The following is a 26,186-nucleotide window of genomic DNA, read 5'->3' on the forward strand; positions in this document are numbered from 1 at the left end:
TGATTGAATGAATGAATGTGCCTTCAATAAGAGTTTGAAAGTGTGGAAATTAATTGTCAAATATGAAGAGGGAGGACGTTCCAGACCAGAGGCAGGATGTGGGCAAGAGGTTGTTGGCGAGATAGATGAAATTGAGGTACGGTTGAGTAATTTGGCATTAGAGGAGTAGAGTGTGTGGGCTGGGTTGTAGGAGGAGAGTAGCAAGGTAAGGTAAGAGGGGTCAAGGTGACTGAGTGTTTTAAAGCTGATGGAAAGGACTTTCTGTTTCATGCAGAGGTAGATGGACAACTACTGGAGGTTCTTGAAGATTAGGGAAACATCGACGGAACATTTTTTGTAGAAAAATGATCCGGAAAACAGCTTGAAGTTTAGACTGGAGTGGGGAGAGACAGGAGGCATGGAGGTACAACACAACAATAAAAAAGACATATTTCCCACACACCATGAGTTTCCAGTCTAGAAGGGGAGACAGACATTAATATAAATACATTACAGATCTTTATATAAGTATTGTGTGGCTGGTGGTGGGAGTGAATAAAGGGAGCAAGGCGGGGCAACACAGAAGGAGTGAGAAAAGAGGAAATAAGGGCTTAGGCAAGTCCTCTGGGGGAGATGTGCCTTCAAAAAGGCTTTGAAGAGGGCAGAGTAATTGTCAGCCAGATACCAAAAGGGAGAACATTCCAGGTACATATGCACAGCAAATGCCTGGTCAAGACCTCTGATGCCCCAGACGCTACTAAAATAATAACCCAGAACTCTGCTGATACAAAGCACTTCATGTTTATTATGTTTCTCCAGGCTTTTGTAGCTGCCCTAGATCTGAAAGGGGAGATTTTCATTGAAAAAAATCTTCATTCAACTATACATAAGGGAAAATTGAAATAAGTTGGCCCTGGGTTGATTTTTACTGATAAATTTTTAAAACTGCAAAACAATTTTAAAGGTCAGGTCAACGTTTTGCCTAGGGAGAAACCATGTGCTCTGTACATAGTAAGCGCTCAATAAATACGATTGATGATGATGATGTGGAGCTGAAGTGCCTCAATGCCAATCTCCTTGCAATCCACTATATTATCTTTTCTCAGTCTTTTTTTTTTGTCTCTTTATTGTCATCTTATCTTTCTATCTTGGCCTTATGTACCATTTTGTTTCTCCCTGTATCTCTTTTCTAGTTTTTCCTCTTGTTCTCCATGTCCTCATCTCTTCTCTGTTCTGCCTGGATATTAGATTTACCCCGAGGTAACCTGGCCACTGTTTGAGTTCCAGAAAATATCATCGCTGTGTCTGCCTGTGCTGTGGGAGCACTGATGAAACTGCTTAACTCTACTGAAGCAATTCTTGCTGTGATTCTGATGAAAGCATTGATTGTTCCTAAAGCAAAGAGGTTCTGGTCTGTAACCACAGGGAGGTTAAAGTTGGATGTGGGGCTGGAGGAGGGAGGGAGAAAGAAACAGGGATAAAGACTCAGAAGAAAAATCAGCAAGAGAAAAACCTGCTTCATCTTACTCCCTTTTGCAAAATAAAGCTGGAAAAAGGTTAAGGGGCTCTGGGGAAAACGGAATCCTTTAAATGAAGATGAAAGTGAACTGTCCAGAAAAATGCTAAGATAGACAGGAGATTTTTTAAAAAAAAAAAAAAGATTAGAAAAAAACAGAAAAAACAAAAGGAAAGAAATGAAGAATTCTATATGAAGAAGCAGCATATCCTATTGGAAAAGCACATAAGCCTGGGAGTTAGGGAGTTTGAACCCTGGCTACACCATTTCTCTGTTGTATGACCTTGGGCAGGTCATTTAACTTCTCTATGCCTCAGTTTCCTCATCTGTAAAATGGGGATTCAATATCCTCCCTCCTAGGCTGAGAGCCTTAAGTGGGACCTGTTTATCCTGTACAGTGCTTGGCTCATAATAAGCCTCTAACAAACACCACAATTACATGATAATGCTATTAGAAGGGCCCATTTCCTTGAACAAGTAGCCAAAGATGGAAAAATGTTGACGTAGTTTACACTTTGGGGAAAGAAAAGACCAGAACCTGTTCTCCCTCCTACTTAGACTCTGAGTCTAATCAATGGCGTTTATTGAGCACTTCCTATGTGAGGAGTACTGTACTAAAATCTTGGGAGATACAACACAGAGTTGGTAGGCATATTCCCTGTCCACAAGGAACCTACAGACTAGAGGGGGAGACAGATATTACAGTAAATTACAGATGTGTACATAAATGCTGTGGGGCTAAGAGTGGGGCAAATATCTTTCATTTTCCCCCAGAGCTTAGTACAGTGACTGGCACTTAAACACTTGCAGAAACAGCACGGTGTAATGGATAGATCATGGGGCTGGGAGTCGGTAGGTCATAGGTTCTAACCCCAGCTCTGGACTTGTCTGCTGTGTGACGTTGGGCAAGTTACTTTAAATCTCTGTGCCTCAGTTACCTCATCTGTAAAATGGGGGTTGAGACTGTGAGCCCCACGTGAGACAGGGACTGTGTTCAACCTGATTTGCTTATATCTATCCCAATGCTCAGTACAGTGCCTTAAACATTGTAAGCATTTAAATACCATAATTATAATAATAGCTATTATATACCAAAAAGCAATATTTACATATTTCTATATAAAGTGCTGAGGATGAGCAGAAACACATAAGTGTTAAGGGTGGCACTTGGGTTGACTATGACTTGGGTATTGGGGATTAATCAAAGTCCATCAAAGCCCTACTGAGAACTCACCTGGTCCAGGAGGCCTTCCCAGACTGAGCCCCCTTTTTCTTCTCCTCCTCCCCATCCCCTCCACCCTACTTCCTTCTCCTCTCCACAGCACCTGTATAAATGTTTGTACAGACTTATTACTCTGTTTTACTTGTACATATTTACTATTCTATTTTGTCAATGATGTGCATCTAGCTTTATTTCTATTTATTCTGATGACTTGACACCTGTCCACATGTTTTGCTTTGTTGTCTGTCTCCCCCTTCTAGACTGTGAGCCCGTTGTTGGGTAGGGACCGTCTCTATATGTTGCCAACTTGTTCCCAAGCACTTAGTACAGTGCTATGCACACAATAAGTGCTCAATAAATACGACTGAATTAATGAATGAATGAATGAATGAAGAAAAGTTTCTTGGAGGAGGTGGGGTTTAGGAGGCCTTAGAGGATGTGGAGAACTTCCAGTCTCCACCTACTCTCGACTACATAGTGTTCGGCTTTCTGCTCATTTTCTTTTATTTCTCTTTCCATCTTGTTCCGAATCAGGAGTTCTGAGAGTACAGGCCCCCCGGGAAGAAGCTAGGGCTTTGTGATGGGATCACACACTATAGCTTTCAGCGGCCTCCTGCTTTACGCTCTTCTAATTCCTTCTTCTAATATCTCAAGAGAGCCGGCTGCTGGTATTCTTTCCAAATAATCAGTACTGCATTCTTCACCTAGGAATCCTTGAAGACTACCCAGTCAGGGTTCTACTTTCCCATCCACTTTCAGATTTCCATACAGATAAATATCTGGCTAAACTGGCCTATGTATCACCGGTTTCATATTTGAACAAACCATTTCTCATTACGAAAGATTCTCAAATGTTAAGGAAGATTGGCAAATGAAGTATTTGGAAGGGAAAAAAGCTCCTGAGAAGCCCAGAGAAGTAAGGGAGCAAGAAAGTTTTTTGCCCCAACCTCCTCTCTCAGAGAAGGGCAAACTCCTAGAAACACCTCTCATAGACTGTAAGCAGAAGCAGCATGGCCTAGTGGATAGAGCACAGACCTGGGAGTAAAAGGACCTGGGTTTTAATTCTGGTTCCACAACTTCTCAGCTATGTGACCTTGGGCATGCCATTTAACTTCTCTGTGTCAGTTTCCTTATCTATAAAGTAGGGATTAAATCCTCCTCCCTCCAATTTAGACTGTGAGCCCTATGTGGGACAGGGACGGTCCAACCTGATTATCTGGTTTCTACTCCAGAGCTCAGAACAGTGGTTGACACAATAAGCGCTTAATCAATCAATCAATCAATCGTATTTATTGAGCGCTCACTGTGTGCAGAGCACTGTACTAAGCGCTTGGGAAATACAAGTTGGCAACATATGGAACAAATACCATTAAAAAAGCTCCGTCAACAGGTATCACATCCACCAACTCTGTTGTACTGTAACACTCTCTTAGAACAGTGCTTTGCACATAGTAAGCACTCAATGAGTACCATTGGTTGACTGAGCCTCAGCAGTGCATTGAAGGAGTTAATAATAATAATAATAATTATGGTGTTTATTAAGGTATTTATTACTATGTTCCAGACACTGTACGCTGGGGTGGGTAGAAGCAAATCGGGTTGGACACAGTCCTTGTCCCGCATGGGGCTCACAGTCTCACTCCCCATTTTATAGGTGAGGTAACTGAGGCATGGAGAAGTTAAGTGACTTGCCCAAGGTCACACAGCAGACAGGTGGCAGAGCCAGGATTAGAACCCATGACCTTCTGATTCCCAGGGAGTTGCATTGCAGTCAGACTGTCCTAAGGATTCTTAACCAGGAAAAGTTTCCCTGGGTCTTGTGGATGGACTGGAGAAGAAAGGCTTTCATTGCTTTCAGAAAATTTTCTCCCTGAAGAAACACTTTCTTGCTCTCCCAGGAGGAAAGTAAAAATGAAGAGGAATGGAAGCTTGGGATGGTGTGTGGTGGGGGGAAGTGGGGAGGAAAAGGGGTTAGTATGTGGAGAGTAGGGAGGGGCCAAGTGATGGAGTAGCCAGTACTTTAAACATTTACTGAGGCACTTCGAGCTAATGCCAGTTTAATCCTCTTGATTAGCAAAGGAAAGAAAATTAGCTGGCAGAATGGGTGCAAGGAGAAGAAGAAAAGAAGGGAGAGACCAAACGGGATGCAAAGGTAACCAGGTCCCTGCCAGCTAGGGCTTTCATTGACAGAGGGGCTGGCTGGAGAAGCCTACTCATTGATATTCGCAAATGGTCACCCAGAGATTGACCGGCGAAAAGAGGTGATAAGGGGCAGCACATTCAACTTTGACTCGAGACTTTAATTTACCTAAAACGTCCTGAAGAGCTGTGCTAGAGGACTATAAGGAGCTGCTTCAGAAGCAGCATTGCCTAGCGGATACAGCACAGGCCTGGAAGTAAGAAGGACCTGGGTCTTAATCCCAGCTCCGCCGCTTACCTGCTGTGGGACCTTGGGCAAGTCACTTCACTTTTCTAAGCCTCAGTTACCTCATCTGTAAAATGGGGGTTGAGATTGTAAGCTCCATGTTGGACAGGGATTATGTCTAACCCAATTTGCTTGCATCCAACCCAGCGCTTAGTGAAGTGCCTGGCATTATTATTATTATTGTTGTTGTTGTTGTTGGCGGCAGAGGAAGATAAAATGTATCCCTTTATCTGCTTTTGAAATAAATTTCCAGATTCAGTAAAAATAGGCAACAGAGACAGCACCCCAGCTATTGCTCAGGACACAATCTGAACATCAAATAAAGAGAAATATAATTTCTTTCATTCACGCTTCTAAGAAACATGCTTCTACAGCTAGGTCGTTCCATATACCTACCCCAGGAAAGATTGATAATGGAGAGGGGTCACAGTTCCAGTCTCCCTTATTCTGAAGGAAGGCTTAGCCCAGATTCAATACGTGTGTTCACACTATAGATTTCATGGCATTTCTCTCCCTGCCAGAGAGCTTGTTATCATGCATGCTGAGCCCATGCATCATTTCATCCAGCAAACAAAAATGAGCTTAAACCAGGATATTGTGGTGCCTCTGGGGCCAGACCGGGCTTAGAAATGTGATAGAATTCTGCAATTCCAACAATTATTTGGCCCGTTAGTAGTGTTTGACCTCAAGGACCCTGGCATTGTGATGCTGACTCCAGCATTAGTCTTCTACTCTAAGGTGGGCTTGCCTTCACTTATTATTTGATGCACATAAAACACATAGAGAAGCAGCATGGCTCAATGGAAAGAGCACGGGCTTGGGAGTCAGAGGTCATGGGTTCAAGTCCCGGCTCTGCCAATTGTCAGCTGTGTGACTTTGGGCAAGTCACTTAACTTCTCTGGGACTCAGTTACCTCATCTGTAAAATGGGGATTAAGACTGTGAGCCCCATGTGGGACAACCTAATCACCTTGTAGTCTCCACAGCCCTTCGAACAGCGATTTGCACACAGTAAGCACTTAACAAATGCCACTATATTAGAGAAGCAGTGTGGCTCAGTGGAAAGAGCCCGGGCTTGGGAGTCAGAGGTCATGGGTTCTAATCCTGGTTCTGCCACATGTCTGCTGTGTGACCTTGGGCAAGTCACTTAACTACTCTGAGCCTCAGTTACCTCATCTGTAAAATGGGGATTAAGACTGTGAGCCCCACATGGGGCAACCTGATCACCTTGTATCCCCCCCCCAGCACTTAGAACAGTGCCTTGCACATAGTAAGCGCTTAACAAATGCCATCATTATTATAAAACAAGTGGGGTTTCATTTATTTGCATTTCTTTCTAAGCCTCCTCTGTCCTATTTTCCCCACGTCAAGTTTAATCCCTTCCCTTCTGTTCCCAATCGCTATTGTTGTATAGCTGTATACATAGTCTTTACAAGTTCTTTGTACAGCACCTGGAGGAAAGATGCTCCAAAACTCAATACATGCATAAATATATTCCAATTTCTCCCCTAGAGGTATAGTTATGTTTCTTTCTGGGAAAACACTGCAGTATTGTTTACGTATCTTTATATGGTGGTACCTTGCAGCCCAATTTTGACACCTTAGCTCAGAACCATGTGAAGTACACAGGAGGTATGGGCTTGTAAATATTCGTGGCACATTTCCATGCAGGGGGAACAAGTGATCTCACTGTGACACAAATATAGGAAATCTGACAAAAATGAGTCACCCATTAGCACCTACAACCTCATTAGCAGGATGGCACACACAGGTTGTTATCTTGGAAAAATAACCCCCTCTCACGTGGTGATTAAAAGCATCAAGAACTGAAACCGAAATGGTTAAATAGCAACTCAAATAGCAAGTCATTCTACTGGGGGTGGATTTTCCAGGTCATCCTTGTTTTATCAACTTAGGAGAAAAAGCTTTCCCTTCATTGAAACCTAATTATTATTCTCTAGCAATCTACTGAATAGAAAGCGGAAAAGTCTACTCCTGAGTTGCTGCAAGGAATAACAAATAAATATCAGTCAATGGTATTTATTGAGGACCTTCCATAGGCAGAGTATAAGGATATGTACCTAATTGCTGTGGTATTGGGGATGGGGGTGACGTTCAAAGTGCTTGAAAGGCCACAAACCCAAGTGCATAGGCAATGCAGAAGGGAGGGCGAAGTAGAGGAAGTGAGGGCTTAATCAGAGAAGGCTTTTGGGAGGAGATATGACTTTAGTAGGGCTTTGAAGATGGGGAGAGTGGTGACATTTGAGGAGGGAGTTTCAGGCCAGAGGAGGATGTGGACAAGGACTCGGTGAGAAAGATGAGACCGAGGAATGATGAGTAGGTTGGCGGTAGAGGAGCGAAGTGTCTGGGCAGGGTTACAATAGGAGAACTGTCAGGTAAGGCAAGAGGGGCCTAGCTGATTGAGTGCATTAAAGCTAGTGGTAAGGAGTTGCTGTTTGATGCGGAGGAGGATGGGCAGCGACGAGAAGTTCTTGAGGTGTAGGCAGACACAAACTGAATTATTTTTTAGAAAAACTACCTGGGCAGCAGAGAGAAATATGAACAGGAGTGGAGTGAAATAGGAGGCAGGAAAATGTTAGTGAGGAGACTGATGCAGTAATAATAAAGTATTTGTTAAGCACTTACTATGTGCAAGGCACTGTACTAAGTTCTGGGTCAAGGCAGGATAGACTAAGTGCTTGGAAGAGCGTGGTAGCAGTTTGGGTAGAGAAGAAAGGGGAGATTTTAGGAGAAGCAGTGTGGCTCAATGGAAAGAGCACAGGCTTTGGAGTCAGAGGTCAGGGGTTCAAATCCTGGCTCCGCCACTTGTCAGCTGTGTGACTTTGGGCAAGTCACTTAACTTCTCTGGGCCTCAGTTACCTCATCTGTAAAATGGGGATTAAGACTGTGAGCCCCACGTGGGGCAACCTGATCACCTTGTATCCCCCCCAGCTCTTAGAACAGTGCCTGTGAGCCCCTTGGGACAAGCTGATAACTTTGTAACCTCCCCAGTGCTTAGAACAGTGCTTTGCACATAGTAAGCGCTTAATAAATGCCATTATTATTATTATTATTATTATTATATAACCAAAGGGATTTGGTGAAAGACTGAATTTGTTGGTTGAATGTGAAAATTTTTTATTTAGGAAATGTAAATTTATTATTATTGCTTAATCACCATACTGTAGAGAAGCAGCATGGCTCAGTGGAAAAAGCACAGGCTTTGGAGTCAAAGGTCATGGGTTCAAATCCTGACTCTGCCAATTATCAGTTCTGTGACTTTGGACAAGTCACTTAACTTCTCTGTGCCTCAGTTACCTCATCTGTAACATGGGGATTAAGACTGTGAGCCCCCCGTAGGACAATCTGATCACCTTGTAACCTCCCCAGTGCTTAGAACAGTGCTTTGCACATAGTAAGCATTTAATAAATGCCATCATCTTTATTATTACTATTACATAGCTCTCAAATTAGAGAGCCATACCAGGAGATTCATAAAAATTCCTATTTCTGGAAGGGCAAGTGGGCATCGATGTGGGGCAGGATGGGAAAGCACAGAAAGGCATTAAAATGGTGGTGTCAAGTGGAGGGATGGGAGCTGCATGTGGTTGTAGGGGGCAGGAGGGGCATGGTGGAAGTGCTACTTGATGAATTGCTGCTGTGTGGGTGAGTATTCAGTCTGAAGGCCAGGACACTTCTTTAACTGCTACTCCCCTTATAGTTCCTGGAAAGCCCCAAGTGCCTGGTCTCTCTACCTATCTGGAAAGAAGGAAAGAAAAAAGAAAATGGAAAAAGGAGAGGACAAGGGGAAAGAAAGGAAAAGAAAATGAAAGGAAAAAGGAAAGGAAAGAAGTGTTTTCCAAGTGCTTACTATAATGCTCTGCACACAGTAAGCGCTTAATAAATACAACTGAATGAATGAATGCCACAATTACTCTCCTCACCTTCAAAGCCTTATGGAAGGCACATCTCCAAGTCCCTCTTCACTGATAAAGCCCTCATTTCCTCTTTTCCCACCCCCTTCTGTATCACCCTGACTGGCTCTCTTCCCTAAGCCCCACAGCACTTATGCACATAACTGTAATTTCTTTATATTAATATCTGTCCCTCAGTCTAGACTATAAGACCGCTGTGGGCAGGGGATGTGTCTACCGACTCTGTTACATTGTACTCTCCCAAGTGCTTAGTACGGTATTCTGCACACAAAGTGTTCAATAAATTTGATTGATTGATTGAGTCAGGTCAGTGTGACTATCAAGGGGGTTTAGGGGAGGGGGGTGGAAGCCCAGGGAACCGGGATCTTAGCTCTTGGTGCTTCCAAATTTCTCTTGTCACGTGAAAATTATTCATTTAAACGTGGTTGCAATAAATATTACAATACATGCAATACCCCTCATCTCAACCTTTTAGATACATTTTCAGCTGCCAGAGAAGAGGTCTACTGCTGAAGATAGTTTGAGTGTTTTAGAGATAGGGTCCCTCAAAATCAGTCCAGTTTACCTATAAATTGAGGAAAAGTAAGATTTTCATAGTTTAACTGTTAAGACCAGATTTTCAGAATCAGATTCCCATCTATTATTGATGTAAACCCTGGAGCTCAACAGAGAGAGGTACCTCATTAAAGGAACACAATGAAATGTAATTTAGCATCAATTACTTGGTAATTTTAGTACAGGTATATTTAGTACAGGCATATTCCATGGGCTGAGCACTCCACAACCTGGAGGCATGTGCAAAAGCTCCACCACCAACAGTATAATAATAATAATAATAATAATAATGGCATTTATTAAGCACTTACTATGCGCAAAGCACTGTTCTAAGCGCTGAAATGTCCAAGTGCTGCAAGTAAATTCAATCAACCAATCAATGGTGTTGATTGAGCTCTTGCTATGTGCAGAGCACTGTACTAAGCGCTTGGGAAAGTACAATACAACAGAATCGACAGACACGTTCACTGCCCACAACGAACTTACAGTCTATAGGGGGAGACAGACATTTGTATAAATAATTTTTAACGTATAATTTATTAATATGCTCTGCACACAGTAAGCACTCAATAAATATGATTGAATGAATGAATATGTACATAAGTGCTGTGAGGCTGAGGGTGGGGTGAATATCAAATGCCTAAAGGTCACAGATACAAGTGCACAGATGACACAAGGGAGGAGCTGGGAAAAGAGTGCTTAATTGGGGAAGGCTTCTTGGAGGAGATGTGACCTTAATAATGCGTGGGAGCTGTCCTTTCCAAACTGTTTGATCACGTTATCTACACCCACTGCCTCCACTCCCTTTCCTCCAACTTTCTTCTTGACCTCCTCCAATCTGGCTTCTGGCCTCTTCACTCCATGGAAACTGCCCTCTCAAAGGTCACCAATGACCTTTTTCTTGCCAAATCCAATGACCTCTACTCCACCCTGATCCTCCCCAACCTCTCAGCTGCCTTCAACAGTGTGGACCACCCCTTCTCCTGGAAATACTGGCTAACTTTGGCTTCACTGCCACTGTCCTCTCCTGGTTCTCCTCCTATCTCAGGCCACTCACTCTCAGTATCTTTTGCAGACTCCTCCTCTGCCTCCCACCCCCTAAATGTGGGAGTCCCTCAAGGTCTCCATCTGCACCTATCATTCATTCCTTCATTCAATCATATTTATTGAGCGCTTACTGTGTGCAGAGCATTGTACTCAGTGCTATTCACTTGGAGAACTCATTCACACCATGACTTTAACTATTATCACTAAGCTCTTAGTACAGTGCTTTGCACTCAGTAAGCACTTAATAAATATTCATTCATTCAATCATATTTATTGAGCGCTTACTGTGTGCAGAGCACTGTACTAAGCGCTTTTATGATTGATTGATATGCAGATTATTCCCAAATCTACTTCTCCAGCCCTGACCTCTCTCCTTCTATCCAGTTTTGCATTTCCTCCTGCCTTCAGTAAATTGCTACTTGGTTGTCTTGCGGTCCCCTCAAACCTAACATGGCCATAATAGAACTCCTCATCTTCCCAACCAAGTCCGGTCCTCCTGATGTCTTTCTCATCACCATAGAGAACATCACTAACCTCCCTGTCTCACAAGCCTATTACCTTGGCATTCCTTGACTCGTCACTCTCATTTAGCCTACATATTCAATCTGTCATCAAATCCTGTCAGTTCTACCTTCACAACAGTTCTTAAGTCCATCCTTTCCTCTCCAAACTGCTATTGTGTTGATCCAAGCATTTATATCCTGCCTTGATTACTGCAGAGACCTCGTTAACTTCCCTGCCTCCTATCTCTCTCCACTCCAGTCCACACTTTATTCTTCTGCCCAGACCATTTTTCTAAAAAATGTTTAGGTCACCTTTCCCCACTCCTCAAAAGCCTCCAGTGGTTGCCCATCCACCTCCATATCAAACAAAGACTCCTTATCAGTGGTTATAAAACACTCAATCATTTTGACCACTCCTATCTCACCTTACTGATTTCCTACTACAACTTAGTGTGCACTCATTGCTCCTCTAATGCCAACCTATTCACTGTACCTTGATCCGGTTTATCCCATCATGGACCTCTTGCCCATGTCCTCCCTCTGGCCTGGAACTCCCTCCCATTCACATGTGACAGTTCACCACTCTCCCAACCCTCAAAGCCTTATTCAAATACCATCTCCTTCAAGATATTTTCCCCTACTAAGCCCTCATTTCCTCTTCTCCCTCTCCCTTCTGTGTCACCAATGTACTTAATATTCACCTTTCCCTCAGACCCACAGCAAATATGTACATTTCCATAATGTATTTTAATGTCTGTCTCCCCTCCTAGACTGTAAACGTCTGGTAAGCAGGGAATATGCCTACCAATCCTGCTGTATTGCACCCTCCTGAGTGCTCAGGAGGTATTTAATAAATACCATTCATTCACTGATTGATGGAGGGACTTTAAATTCTAGCCTTATTAGCAGCTTTTGCAACCGCCATCACGCCCGCTGATTTGCATCCCCATTTCTCCACATTAACAGAGGCACTAATGGATCAGATCAGGATGGATCAACTTTCCAAAATTCATCACTGTCCCCTTTCCCATGGCCCTGGATGGAGCAGGGAAGTGGGCTTGCTAACCAGTGAATGGAAAGTGACAAGGTGGGGAATGAAGAGTGGTCGTTGTGACAGTTGCTAAAGTTTTTTTTGTTTGTTTGTTGTTTGTTTTATGTGCAGGTACTGTTCTAAGCACTGGGGGAGATACACACTAATCCAGTTGGACCTAATCTGTGTCCCATATGGGGCTCACAGCCTTAATCCCTATTTTACAGGTGAGGTAACTGAGGCACAGAGAAGTTCAGTGATTTGACCCAGGTCCCACATCAGGCAAGCTGCAGAGCCGGGATTAGGACCCAGTTCCTTCTGACTCTCAGGCTCATGTGTTATTCACTAGGCCATGCTGCTTCTCAAGGGTAGAACTAAAGTTCCTACCCAGCACAGACCGACATGACCCAGGGCCTGGGAGCGACCCACTCTATAGAAAGGCTGGGAACAGGGAAGGGACGGGAGGCTCCATTTTATTTTCCTATACCCCTTCTGCTTCCCCTTCAGGAGCAACAGCTGTCAGTGGAAGGCAGCCCTATGGCACAGTTTTATCATATTACAGCACGTGTAGCGTAGCCTAATGTCATCACCTGTCACATGGGGACCCCATGACACTGGTTAGCCTTGGGCTATTCTATTTATTTTATTTTGTTAGTATGTTTGGTTTTGTTCTCTGTCTCCCCCTTCTAGACTGTGAGCCCACTGTTGGGTAGGGACTGTCTCTATGTGTTGCCAGCTTGTACTTCCCAAGCACTTGGTACAGTGCTCTGCACACAGTAAGCGCTCAATAAATACGACTGATTGATTGATTGGGCTCTGGAAGAGTGGAAGTCTAATCTGATCCATCCATCAAGCATTGGGCAGGGGTTGGGTGGTGGATGAGGCATTTTAAACTGATTCACTATAGAAATGAACTACTTTAATGTGCGTTTAAATTATATAATTAACACTTAGCACCGACTGCGCAAAGATTTCTTTTCATTTGTCTAAGGCACCAGAAGATTTCTGACCCCTGTTTTAGAAGTTTTTTGGGTTTCCTCCTTAGCCCCGTTGTACTCTTTTGGCAAATTCTCTGCCACAGATGCCTGATTACATTACTATTATTATTCCCTCCCATCTTCTAGACTGTGAGCCCACTGTTGAGTAGGGACTGTCTCTATGTGTTGCCAACTTGTACTTCCCAAGCGCTTAGTACAGTGCTCTGCACACAGTAAGCGCTCAATAAATGTGATTGATTGATTGAGGGAGCAGGAAGCCTCCAGCCAGGTTCTCAGGAAGGCCTCGCTGAAGGGGTTGGGCTAAGTCCATGGAGCTAGGGAGAAAAGTGGAGGTTGGCATGCCTCTTAGAGGGAAGCTGTGAGCTCCTCTCACCCTCCTGGAGCACTGGGGAGTGAGAGGACCCAGCCCATGGGGAAGGGGATGAGAGCAAAAGGATCCACTCACCTCATCCAAAATGCCCTCTGAGCAACGGCCTTCACTGGGCAGCACAGGAAGGGTCACTGAACTGCCCGGTAACTGGTCATTTTAGGGGTAGGAGATTGATTCTCTCCCCTCTTCATGGGCTTCTCGCTTTCATATACTTGAGTAGACTTCCTTTTACAGTTGGTGATAGAATTCAATGCTAATATTGTGATATGGTTTAGAATTATTTTAATTCAGCATGAGTTTAGTGGTGATGAACATTACTATATAATAATAGTGGTATTTGTATATTACATTTGAAGGAATTTCATATTTTTCCCAGGGATTCTGAATGAACTCTTTCAAATCAATCAATCAATCGTATTTATTGAGCACTTACTGTGTGCAGAGCACTGTACTAAGCGTTTGGGAAGTACAAGTTGGCAACATATAGAGACAGTCCCTACCCAACAGTGGGCTCACAGTCTAAAAGGGGGAGACAGAGAACAAAACCAAACATACTAAGAAAATAAAAGAAATGGAATAGATATGCACAAGTAAAATAAATAAATAAATAGAGGAATAAATATGTATGCCATAATAATGCCATAATAATAATAACCGAGGTATTTGGTAAGTGCTTACTGTGTGCCAAGCACTGCACTAAGCACTGGGGTAGACAGTGTCATCCAGTCTCACATGGAGCTCACAGTCTAAGTAGGAGGGAGAACAGCTATTGCATCCTTATTTTGCAGATCAGGAGATTGGGACATGGAGAAGTTAAGTGACTTGCCCAAGGTTACACACAACAGGCAAGTGGTGGAAGGGGATTAGAACCCAAGTCCTCTGACTCTTAGGCCCGTGCTCTATCCTCTAGGCCATGCTACTTCTCTTGTCAAGGAACATAACTTGCTTTTTATGAGTTTATACATGTCTGTACAGTGCTTGACACACATTAAATGTTCAATAAATACAATTTATTATTATTAATAATAGTAACAATAATAGATACTGGGTTATTTTTTATTGAGGTAGATATTAACCTACAAAGCAGATAAAAAATAGATTCCAAACTGAATGATTCTTATGCCCCCTATATATTCAAGTCAAGAAGTATAAGAATCACTCAACTTGGAATTGGAATTTCAATAAAATTTTAGAGAAATATATACTTACAGATTTTGAATTTCCTTCTAAAACCTCTTCTTCCAGGGGTTCAAGTTTTAGGTCCTCAGAGGAATAGGAAAAAAAAAATTCAACACATAAGATTGGCATAAAAAACTCAAATATTCTGAATATCCAGAGAATCAGGTAAGCCCACGGATCATATTTCAAAGACTTAGAAGAGATGGCGTGATTTGCAGCTAAGGATTTATCATTTCAGTAAAAGCTCAGAGCACCTAATCTTGGGGAACGTTATCTAATATTTTTCCTCAAAAAATCTATGGAATGCATCTTTCAAAATGAATCTAAATGGGTTCATCCTTCATGAGGATATTTTAAAAGTTCAAAGTCTTGCACAAAACTGAAATAGACTCTGTACTATTCCTAGACAAGATGACACTTTTGCAATATATTTATCTAGCTCATTACTAAAGTGGTTTTAATCCCACAATTAAAAGTGTGTAGATGCAATCAAATTAAAGGAGTTTCCCCTTGCACATGGATTTGCTCCTATTATTCAGCCCTCCCTCAGCCCCAAAGCACTTTCATTCAATCCTATTTATTGAGCACTTACTGTGTGCAGAGCACCATGCTAAATGCTTGGGAACACAACAATAATCAGTGACATTCTCGTACATATCCACAATTTATTTATATCAACATCTGTCTTCTCCTCTAGATTGTAATCTCCTTGCGGGCAGAGAACACGCCTACCCACTCTGCTATCTGAACTCTCCCAAGCACTTAGTACAGGGCTTTCTATACAATAAGCCCTCAATTCAACAATCAATTGTATTTATTGGGTGTTTATTGTGTGCAGAACACTGTATTAAGCATTTGGGAGAGTACAACAGAGTTGGTAAACACATTCCCTCCCCAAAATGAGCTCACAGTCTAGAGAAGGAGACAGACATTAATATAAAAAAATAAATCCACATAAGTGCTGTGGGGCTGAGGGAGGGGTGAATAAAGGGAGCAAATCAGGGCAACACGGAAGGGAGTGGGAAATAAATGCGATTGATTGATAGAATTTCATCAGGAAGTGATAGGTTCAAAGTTCAAAACATGGCTAGGGAAACTTTCACACAGCAGGTTGTAAGCCTATGGAATGAGCTACCAGCATTAACCATATAGCCAGAAAATATTACAAAGATAAATGAGGGATTGAATAAATTCATAGAGAAGAGGTCCATAATAGGCCATAAAAGGCCATCTATGGAAATTAGGAGAGACATTCTTAACCATGAGTTCAGATATGGAGGAAGGCTACCATCACACCAGTCCTCTAGGCATGTTGGGTACCATTGTTGGAGACTGAAAATTGGGCTCTGGATGAACTTTTCCAGTCCTGCCAATTTTATAAGCTCATATTCTAGGAAGTGACCTCAAACGTAGTACTGGAAAGATTTCTGGGATGTGAAAAGTTATCTATGAAAAGCACACTCTTCAAAGAATATGCCTCCCCGCCCCCCACCACCCCAGCCATTCCCAAACTCTGAGCCCCTGATGAATAAATAGGGCTTTCTATATAGCCCCTTCATTTTTCAACTAAAATGGATATGACAACATGGAAATCTTGGCGGATACTGGATTTCAAATATGTTGCTTTTTTTTTTTTTTTTTTTTTTTTAAGACAACCCACTGGTGATTCGCAACAGAATTTTACTGGTGTGGAAAAAATGACATCAAAACATTTTTCTTAATCCCCTCTCTTACCATGCAAATTGAAGGACATTTCCAAATTCAGTCAAAACTTTGTTATCAAACTTGCTGAGGAACAGAAGGGATTGGATAATGAAAGATGCCGGTTAACTAAGAGTCAAGGTAACAGCAGAGGAGCAGTGTGAACTAGTGGAAAGAGCACGGGTCTAGTGGAAGGAGCAGCGACTTTGGAGTCAGAGGGATCTAGGTTCTAATCCTGACTCCGCCACTTGTCTGTTGTGTGACCTTGGGAGAGTCACTTAACATCTCTATGCCTCAGTTTCCTCATCCCTAAAATGGGGATTCAATCCCCATTCCCCCTCCTACTCAGACTGATGTGGGACAGGGACTGTGTCTGGTATGATTACCTTTATCTACCCAAGTACTTAGAGCAGTGCTTGACACATAGTAAGAGCTTAAGAAACACAATAATTATCACTTTTATCATTATTTTTATTATTATTACTATAAGAAACTTTGTATAGTTACCCAGAGAGCCATTGCAATTAGCAAGAAAGCCCCTAGAGAATAATAATAATAATAACTGTGGTATGTGTTAAGTGCTTACTATGTGCCAGCCACTGTACTAAATGCTGGGATAAATACAAGTGAATCGGGTTGGACATAGTCCCTGTCCCACATGGAGTTCACAGTCTCAATCCCCATTTTACAGATGAGGAACTGAGGTACAGAGAAGTGAATTGCCCAAGGCCATACAGCAGACAGATGGAGGAGCTGGGATTAGAACCCATGACCTTCTGGCTCCCAAGCCCATTCTCTATTCACTACGCCATCCATGAACAATGGAGAAGACTGTTGGCTCATGAAAGGAGTGAAAAGAGCAACTGATCAGTGGGGAGTTACCGCTCCCTGAGAAGCTGAACTTAAGGTTAGGTATTTGGTGGAAATCCAGCGCTCCTACCAGTTTTTAATATTGTTGTTGAAGGGCCATCTGCTGCTTGCTTACTCTGCATTGTCCAAGACAACCCTACTACAACTTTCTGGAAAGTTCCAGAGGAACTACATACAGATGGACTTTCCCAGCTGCCTCTTCTCTACCACATGGAGGATCAAACACTTCCTGATCATTGTAAAAGCCAGTTTTCATAAGAGATCCACGAGCCAAGATGCTGATGCCAGTTACTACAGCATTCCAGTTGGTAAGATGCCCAGGAATGTGGCCTGGATTGCACATCTAAGCTCCTGTGAGATATGATCTAACTTAAACGTTGATTAAAATTCCACAAAATGGGAATGGCTGGTATCACCATAACGCCCTGGAGTACGGTTTAATTATAACTGGGAAATTTTTATATGGAAGATGACTTCTAAGCACCAGATGTACCTAATACATCATCTGAAATCAAAGTCACCAACTGAAGCCTGCAACGATGTTAAGCAGGGAGAAAAGGTCCCAGTGAAAATAAAACTGATTTCCATTTTGCACCAAAAAGTTCTGGATGTTTTGATTTCCTCATTCATGAACAAAAGGAGGGAATGATTTCCCTGAGCAGCAGGCTTTCCGTTGGAAGAAATGTTAACTGGCGAAGAAGATAAAAGATGTCCCACCCCAGGTACACCTCTCTGAAAGGGACTATCAAACCAAGTTCTAAGAATGACAGGAGACAGGGTGAGTCAACAGTGAAACCGCGTGTATTCATCATCTGCTGCTGGGAAATTGTGTAGCTTTTCTATGTGCGTGAGAAAACTTAACTTAGGTGTCTCCTGCTGAGACCCACTAAGCAGGAGATCCCTACTGAATTCCCTCTCATTAAACTTTCTGAAAACTTCTTAGACAAGTTCTCAAAATGAAACCCTTCCAAAGGAAGAAGTAGAGAGATGGTGATGCTCTAAAGTGGAGGTGACAGTTTAAAGCAGTTAAGATGATCTGTAACTAAGTTTCTACAGTTCTTGAAACAGCTGTATAGATTATTTTTTTAAAGATCAAAATAAAGACAGGTTTGCAGCAGATTGAATACCTTCCCAAAAGATTTACTGGTGCTCTTAAAATGACTCCAAATTCAGCAATAGATTTTCTCACTTGTCAAATGAGTGAAGGTCATGAGCCAATACTGTACTAGTCCACCCAGTATCATTTTTCTGATAGCAGCATCAAAGTAAAGTTGGGATGACAACTTTATGTGTGGCCTTCTTACATTTATACTTATGGCTAGTGATGTATTTTCTAATATCCATATGTCATCCCAGTAATAGCTTGCCATGGTATTCTATAATGTTCAGTCTAAATCCTGCCTGGACCTTTTAACCTATCCAAGTTTTCCTACTATAGTCCCCTAAATTCTCCCACTAAAAAATCTATGATGAACCCCTTGTTCATTAATGTACACATATCTCCTTCTTGAAACTGCTGATATTTTTTGGTAGTAAAATTGCCTCTAGTAACAAATTCTAGACTGTAAGCTCATTGTGGGCAGGGAATGTGCCTGAGTATTGCTATATTGTACTCTCCCAAGTGCCTAGTACAGTACTTTGCACACCGTGACTGCTCAATAAATACAATTGAATTGAATAAATATTTCATGTTCTTACCAAACCTGTTGGGGGAGAAGAAGTGTTCCCCGTTGTTTGTTTTGAACCTACTACATTCCTGCTTTAATGGATGCCACTTTGTCTAAGTGTGGTGGGATTTGGTGAAAAACAATTTTGTGTTCACTCTGAACATGACCTTGGTGATACTAGAAACTGCAATCTCATCCCTTCCGACCTTCCCCACCTTCATCATCATCAATCATCTTTCCAGATCAAAGACTTTTGATCTCTTCAGCCCCCAGTCAAATGGAAACTGCTCCATCTCCCTCTCCCCGCTGATCTTGATCACATTGGTTGCCCTTCTTTCTACTGTCTTTAGCTCCATAACATCTTTCCTAAGATGTGGCGCCTAAAACTGCATGTAGTGTTGTAGATATGGCCATGACATGGATTCGACAGAGGGAAAACTATGCCTTTTGTTCTGTTTCCTTTGTCTTTCCTGATGATGCCCAACATTTTGTTGGACTCTCTGGCTGCTCCTGCACAGTGAGTCTGTGATGTGAAGGAACAGTGAGCTCGGACTCCTACATCTTTCCTGGCTTGTGATGGGTGGTTCCAAGTCACTGGGTCATTCCTGTTGGAGTTACTTTTCACCAAATACAGTTCTCTGCATTTGCTAATGTTTAAATGAACTTAATTAAACAAGGCAAGGGAAGAGTTCATTTAGGGCAAGCAGGAAGTAGACCCAAACATAAGCCCAGAGATGTCCATTACCTCAGTTCAGTGTCTGCAGAGCTTGTACTGAGTTGTCTAGACCATGAGGGTTGAACTATAACCCTCGACCTATATGAGCTCTCTCCTCTGAGATGGATGTTTCCTGTCAGTGCTGTGATATTCGATCAATCCTGTCCCACAGCCTGGTGGAGTCTTTTCTCAGGGCAATGAGCCCTCAGCTCACAGGATGAATATGAAAGGGAGAGAACACTTGCCTATGACAGATGTGTATCTCCCTAGGATCCAGTATGGCTTCCTAGACCTGCGTGAATCACTAGCCACAATCAAGAGCTTCTCTACTTCTCTGAGCAACAGGTCTGGAGTCAAAGCAGTTGATTGATTGAGGATTAACTTTAGTAAAGTGGTCCTCTGCCAGACTACCAGGGCATGACAAGGATGCTCATGATCATTCTGAAGAAATTTGATCCATTTGATAACCAGGTGGGTAGCTTCTGGGTTCATTTATTTTGTGGATTTTTTTTTTAACTTTTGGAAATGGATCTGAAGACTTGTTTTTATTTTTGATCATTCCATCGTTTCTCTGTTATCTCAGTTTTAAGTGTACCTAGAGCATTTCCCAAAAAACTGAACCATGAATGCTTCCATTATTTTAAGATGCACTCTACCACCTAGGAAATTAGCCCTAAACCCAATATGGATCTTAGGTGGTGTTTTGTATTGGTTGGACTCCAAACACAGCTCTAAGTAGGTTTTGAAAAGTGCCTATTTGAGATGAATGGGTGTGTTGTAGCCCAAAGTTGTTATTTCTCTGGGTGGAATTGTGTGCTTGGGCAATGATGAACATTTTTTTTATGGTATTTGTTAAATGCTTACTGTGCGCCAGACACTGCCCTACACTCTGGAGTAGTTACAAGTTAAACAGGTTGGACATAGTCCCTGCCACATGTGGGGCTCACAGTCCTAATCCCCATTTTACAGATGAGGAAGTAAAGTGATTTGCTTCTCCCAGCAGACAAGTGGCAGAGTCAAGACTACAACCCAAGTCCTTCTGATATCCAGGCTCATGCTCTATCCACTCTGCAATGCTTCTTCTCTTTGCAGTCAAAAATGAAAGGAAGAAAAGAAAAGCAAAGTACCTTTTTTTCCAGTCGGTCAATCAGTTTCTGGAGTCTGTTTATCTGGGTCACCCACTGACTCCCTTCATCTAGCAGGGCTGGAGAAAGAAGAAACGATATTAGCTCAGTATGGATCAGACCCTCAGGGGAAAGCCGGGCAGTATGATTAGATAGTTTGTAGCACTTCTATTTTGTGGGAAGATGTTATGCATTTGAATAAATAAACACTAATTTTACTGCACGATCAAAGCCAAAGAAAATGCTCCTTTGAGCGATGATTTCTTTTTGACTCATGGTGCCTAACAGCATCATCGCTGAGAGTCTTCTCTTTGAAAATCATGTAAAAACATAAGTATTATGCTTTGGGGAACATGGAGTTTGGAGTCCAAACAACCAGAGGGTCCATGAGAGGCCATGGAGCAGATCTTAGAACTGCATTATTAAGGAGGGATAAAAAGAAAAACTAAAGGGAATCCAAGTCATTTGGATTTCCAATAAAACATCCACACAATTCACCTTCTGGGATTATTTTGACTGGGTAAATTCACTTTATGTGCAGGGTTCTGTTGAATTTTCAGTACCCTCTGGGGAATCTTCAGTCTTTTAACAAGCAACTTTAGACTGTAAATTTAGTCTCATCCTTAAGTGATAGATCTGCATTATCTAAAAAGGTCTTAAAAGAAATTTGAATTTTGATACTTGTAATTCGAACATCTCTAATTGACTTGTAAAAGGTCTCTGAATAAAGTAAAATATAAAGAAATCCATTTTACATTTCACACCTCCTCGCTCAACTGGGTTTTCCATCTGGTCAGAAAGAGAAACAAAAGACCTCTTGAAAATGCGCTTATGACCTTGACATGCTTCCGTTGTAAGAAAAGCCCTCAATTAGGTGAAGAAATGCACTGCACTTTCTGGCAAAACAATGACAAAAGTACCTCCCAGTACCACTTAAAAAAATAAGAAGGGAGGAGCTGAAGAATGAGTCACCTGGGCTGCCAACACTGAATTGAGGACTGCTCGGAGATAAGCTGTTGTTCCTCTGGATTCTGCGATTCGAACGCTTTCCAGCCCATGGAATGGACAGGATCTCCGGCTTGGGTGGCCCTTGCCTTGAACCAAACAAAGGCAGAAGTTCATTTTTTGCATGTCACTGTTTTACATGCCTGTTTCGGGAAACACTCTCAGACCAAACAACTTCTCAGACATTTTCTAGCCTTGGGCTACAACGATCAGCCCCACGGCATCCCTGGATACTCAGCCATTTCATGGCTGGCGGGAAGCCAGGCAGGATTAAAGAGAGGAACTACCTGACACTTGAAGGTGTCCACTGCTTAAATCACCCCTACCCAAATGAAGCCTGGGAGACACTGATTCTGGTATCCAGGGAGGGGATATCAATCATCAATCAATCATCCAATCAAATTTATTTAGCACTTTGTGCAAAGCACTGCAATGAGTGCTTGGAAGCACTCAATACAACATTATGAGTTGGTAGACACATTCCCTGCCCACAGCGAGGTGACAGTCTAGAGGGGATAGTTAAGAAGTGACACTTCTGTGGATGACAGTCCCACTATTTTTCCCCCCCCTCCCCCCCGCTGCCTCAAAGTTTCACTTGAAGACTGTCTTTCCACCCTATTGCATTCTCTCCTCCCTCCCCTTCCAGTCCCACACCAACACAAATGCTGGCTGAAATTAAGATTTCTTTCTGGTGAAATGCGCTGTTACTGCAGCAGGAGCAGCGAGCAGAAGAGACTGCCTGAAAGTCTGCCTTGCCTCGAGAGAGAGGCAGTGAAATCCCCTTGAGGTGCCTACCTATGGAAGGGTGTTGGGGGGGTGGGAGGGTAACTTTGCTGCTTGTAGGGAGGTGTGGGCTCTGAAAAAAGCAGCCTATAATTGCCTGTCTCTAAAACTGATGCTGACTGGCAGCTCCAGTCCCGCTGACAATCAGTGTAGAGAGAATTGCTATTTAGAAGTTTGCCCCAGGCATAGTAGCTGACAGTATCTTCTCTGGGGAACCAAATGACCAATTCCAGGATTGGTTGAAAGTTGAAGACAAAGATCACTTTCAAACTGAATTAGAGAAGCAGAGAGGTGTAAGAGAAGATGCTTGTAGAAACCAATGTTGAGAAGGGACAATTGGATACAGAGAACATGCTCTGGTTCACATTTAATAATTCATTTTTTTTCTCTTTGGTTGAAACCCCACTTTGCCTCAGTGCAGATCCCCCTGATATAATTATGATCCCTTAATTTTCCCTTATTATGAAACACTTGCATTTTTCTTAAATCACTTAATCAAGCTTGCACTAAATTTGCACTTTTGAAGGACACTGACTGGAAATTCTGAATGACCTCCTCGGCACAAGAGCACGGTGGACAATTCAGTCTGGATCACCAGATTTCGCCTTTAACTTCCTAGTCTTGCTTTTAATCAGAATCTTTCTACCTAGGGCACCACGTCCCTCCCCCGGCCTTCCTGGAGCATATGAGGCCCCGAACGCACATCCTGAGGATCTTTTGCTTGCCTTTCCTGACGGGTTTGCTCCTCGGTGGTTTCCATGGCACACTCCAGGGAGTTCTGCAGTGACTGAAGTTGATTCAAAGTCTCCTTTAATAAAAATCGAGTCACAAACTGTTCCAAGTTAGAAGCCTCTTGGTAGTCCTAAAATAACACAAGAGAGGTTGTGAAATCCGGTGGAATTCTAGAAGAAATAGCTAATGGAAAGGAAAAAGGGGTTTATTTTAAAAAAAAATTAACATGACAGTTTTGAAGTATTAAATCGACCTGCATGGACACACCTGAGGAGCAGTGTGGCCTAATGGAAAGAGCATGGGCCTGGGAATCAGAAAAATCTGGGTTTTAATTCCAGCTCTGCTATTTACCGGCTGACCTTGGGCAAGTTACTTGACTTCTCTGTACCTCAGTTGAGAAGCAGTGTGGCTTAGTGGAAATAACACGGGCTTGTGAGTCAGGGGTCATGGGTTCTAATCCCAGCTCCACCACTTATCAGCTGTGTGACTTTGGGCAAGTCATTTAACTTCTCTGTGCCTCAGTTACCTCATCTGCAAAATGGGGATTAAGACTGTCAGCCCCACGTGGGACAACCTGATTATCTTGTATCGACCCCAGTGCTTAGAACAGTGTTTTACACATAGTAAGCACTTCACAAATACCATTATTATTATTATTCCCTCTTCTGCAAATGGGGAGTCAATACCTGCTCTCCCTCCTACTTAGATCGTGAGCCCCTTGGGAGACCTGATTATCTTGTATCTGGCCCAGTGCTTAGTGCTATGCCTAGCACATAGTAAACCCTTAACAAACACCAAAATTATTGTTATAATTACAACCTGATGAAAATATGTCCTATCATTAGGGGTTTTCATTCTCTTAAATCAAAATGCAGAGAGTTTGGCTGATTTATTGCTTTTTAATTTTTTATTGCTGAATGTTTTATTTCTTCCTTTTGTACACATGATTATGCCTAGTATCAAGCTTCATCTCTGGGTGATGAACAGCCTTATCAATAAATCAATCAGGTTTATTGTGAATTTCCTCTATTCAGAGTACTGTACCAAGTGCTTGGCAGAGTACAAAAGCAGTAACAGACAGTAACGAATTTCTGCCTTCGAGGAGCTTACAGTCTTGCTGGGGAGACAAAGTAAGTTACATGCTTAGGTAGGGAGGAAGTAAAAGAGTTTGAAGTTATGTACGAAAGTGCTGTGGAGGAGAACAGATTAGGTGAGTTCCTAATTTCTTAGGAGATGAGGAGCCCTGCAAATCATTTGTGAAAAATGCCTTTCAAACTTGACTTTACATGTTAGGTTTTGTATGGGCCTATATAGTGACCCCTTTTCTCAGACAACACTACAACCACTACACCTTCAAAAGTTTACATTCACCCATTACAAACAGTCACCCAGATTCTCACCACTGTACAAAGTCCTTCAGATACCTCTTTCTTGACTGATGAATGAACTATTGTTATTTCGGCCACCTCCCCTGGCCACGGAAACCTTCTCTTGCCTATCATGAGCTCAGTAGGGACATAACAAAGCAGTACATAACACTGTCATTACTATGTCTAAACAAATGGTCCATCTAATATATTTTTTAAGTGGTATTTGTTCAGTGCTTACTATGTGTCAGGCACTGAATTAAGCACTGGGGTAGAGGATTATCAGGTTGTTACAGTCCATGTCTCATGTGAGGATCCCAGTTGTAATCACCATTTTACTTTTCTGAGGCACAGAGAAGCTAACTGACTTACCCAAGGTCACACAGCAAAAAAGTGGGGGTCTGGGATTAGAATCTAGATCCTCCATGACTCCATACAAGGTTCTATCTTCATCAGCGGCACAAGAGCTCCTGTTGGATCAGTGTGAAGCTTGCCTGCCTTGACAGCCATGCTAATGGATATGGATGTCCTTTTTAACACATCTACCTTTCTAATTTTTTCTCTACTAGCCTATTACGAACTTATTATTGAACTTGAACAAATCCATTCAAACCCTTCTAAAAGCTACTGCTATTTTGGGCTGCACAAATTCTACCTGATTGATGAAGAGGTGCTTTCCTCTGTTCTATATAAGCCTAACTACCACCTTTCTTATAATTACATCAGGTTCCCAAACTTAAGTATTTAGGGAGAAAGAAACTTTGACTTTCACTGAACTATTTCATTTACCACCAGAGTTGCCTCCGCTGCCATATTTCACTGGACTTGTGAAAGATGAAAGAAATAACATTTCTTAACTATAGGCACCTTGGAGGACACTGTGATAAGAAGGAAAAGCACATTTCTTTCTCAATCACTGTTTCTTGTAAGATGTGGTTGCACTCCAGAAAGAAAATGTCATTTTTGAAAACTATTCTCAGCAGGCGCAAATGATGCAGGCAATTTCCTTAACTGCCTCAAGGGGATATATGACTATCCCCATAATTTGTGCAAATTAATTATCATTTGCAGTGTGCTTTGCAAAGATGTTTTGCAAGAAAAAACCTCATAATTACAGTATTTATTAATAATAACCATGAGAAATTGACTAGATTATATACATATTTCTATAATCCTAGAAATCAATTTAACTGTTCAATTAAAATTCAGTGATTCAAATATCAATCAATTGATGGTATTTAATTCATTCATTCAATCTTATTTATTGAGTGCTTACTGTGTGAAGAGCACTGTACTAAGCATATGGGAGAATACAATAGAGTTGGTAGACACACACCCTGCCCACAGTGAGCTTACAGTCTTGAGAGCACTCTAGACTGTCATTATAGAAAGTCTTTAAGCATCAACTCCAGGTATGTTTTAGGCTGAATAATTTCCTTAAGACTACCAACATTAGAATAGAAT

The 26,186-nt window shown here is 42.2% G+C and overlaps 1 protein-coding gene across 1 annotated transcript in view; it reads right to left on the reverse strand.

Annotated features, from left to right (window-relative positions):
• NECAB1 (N-terminal EF-hand calcium binding protein 1) overlaps nucleotides 1-26,186 on the reverse strand; it is a 148,975-nt gene that overhangs the window by 21,938 nt on the left and 100,851 nt on the right. Inside the window, exons 6-9 of the mRNA XM_038745134.1 lie at nucleotides 23,349-23,485; nucleotides 21,808-21,929; nucleotides 20,839-20,915; nucleotides 14,789-14,842 (exon numbers count right to left, since the gene is read on the reverse strand). Coding sequence (XP_038601062.1) covers nucleotides 14,789-14,842; nucleotides 20,839-20,915; nucleotides 21,808-21,929; nucleotides 23,349-23,485 — 390 coding nt within the window. The remainder of the gene's footprint in view (nucleotides 1-14,788; nucleotides 14,843-20,838; nucleotides 20,916-21,807; nucleotides 21,930-23,348; nucleotides 23,486-26,186) is intronic.

The sequence above is a fragment of the Tachyglossus aculeatus genome, chromosome 4 (assembly GCF_015852505.1).
Source record: "Tachyglossus aculeatus isolate mTacAcu1 chromosome 4, mTacAcu1.pri, whole genome shotgun sequence".
Classification (NCBI taxonomy): Eukaryota; Metazoa; Chordata; class Mammalia; order Monotremata; family Tachyglossidae; genus Tachyglossus; species Tachyglossus aculeatus.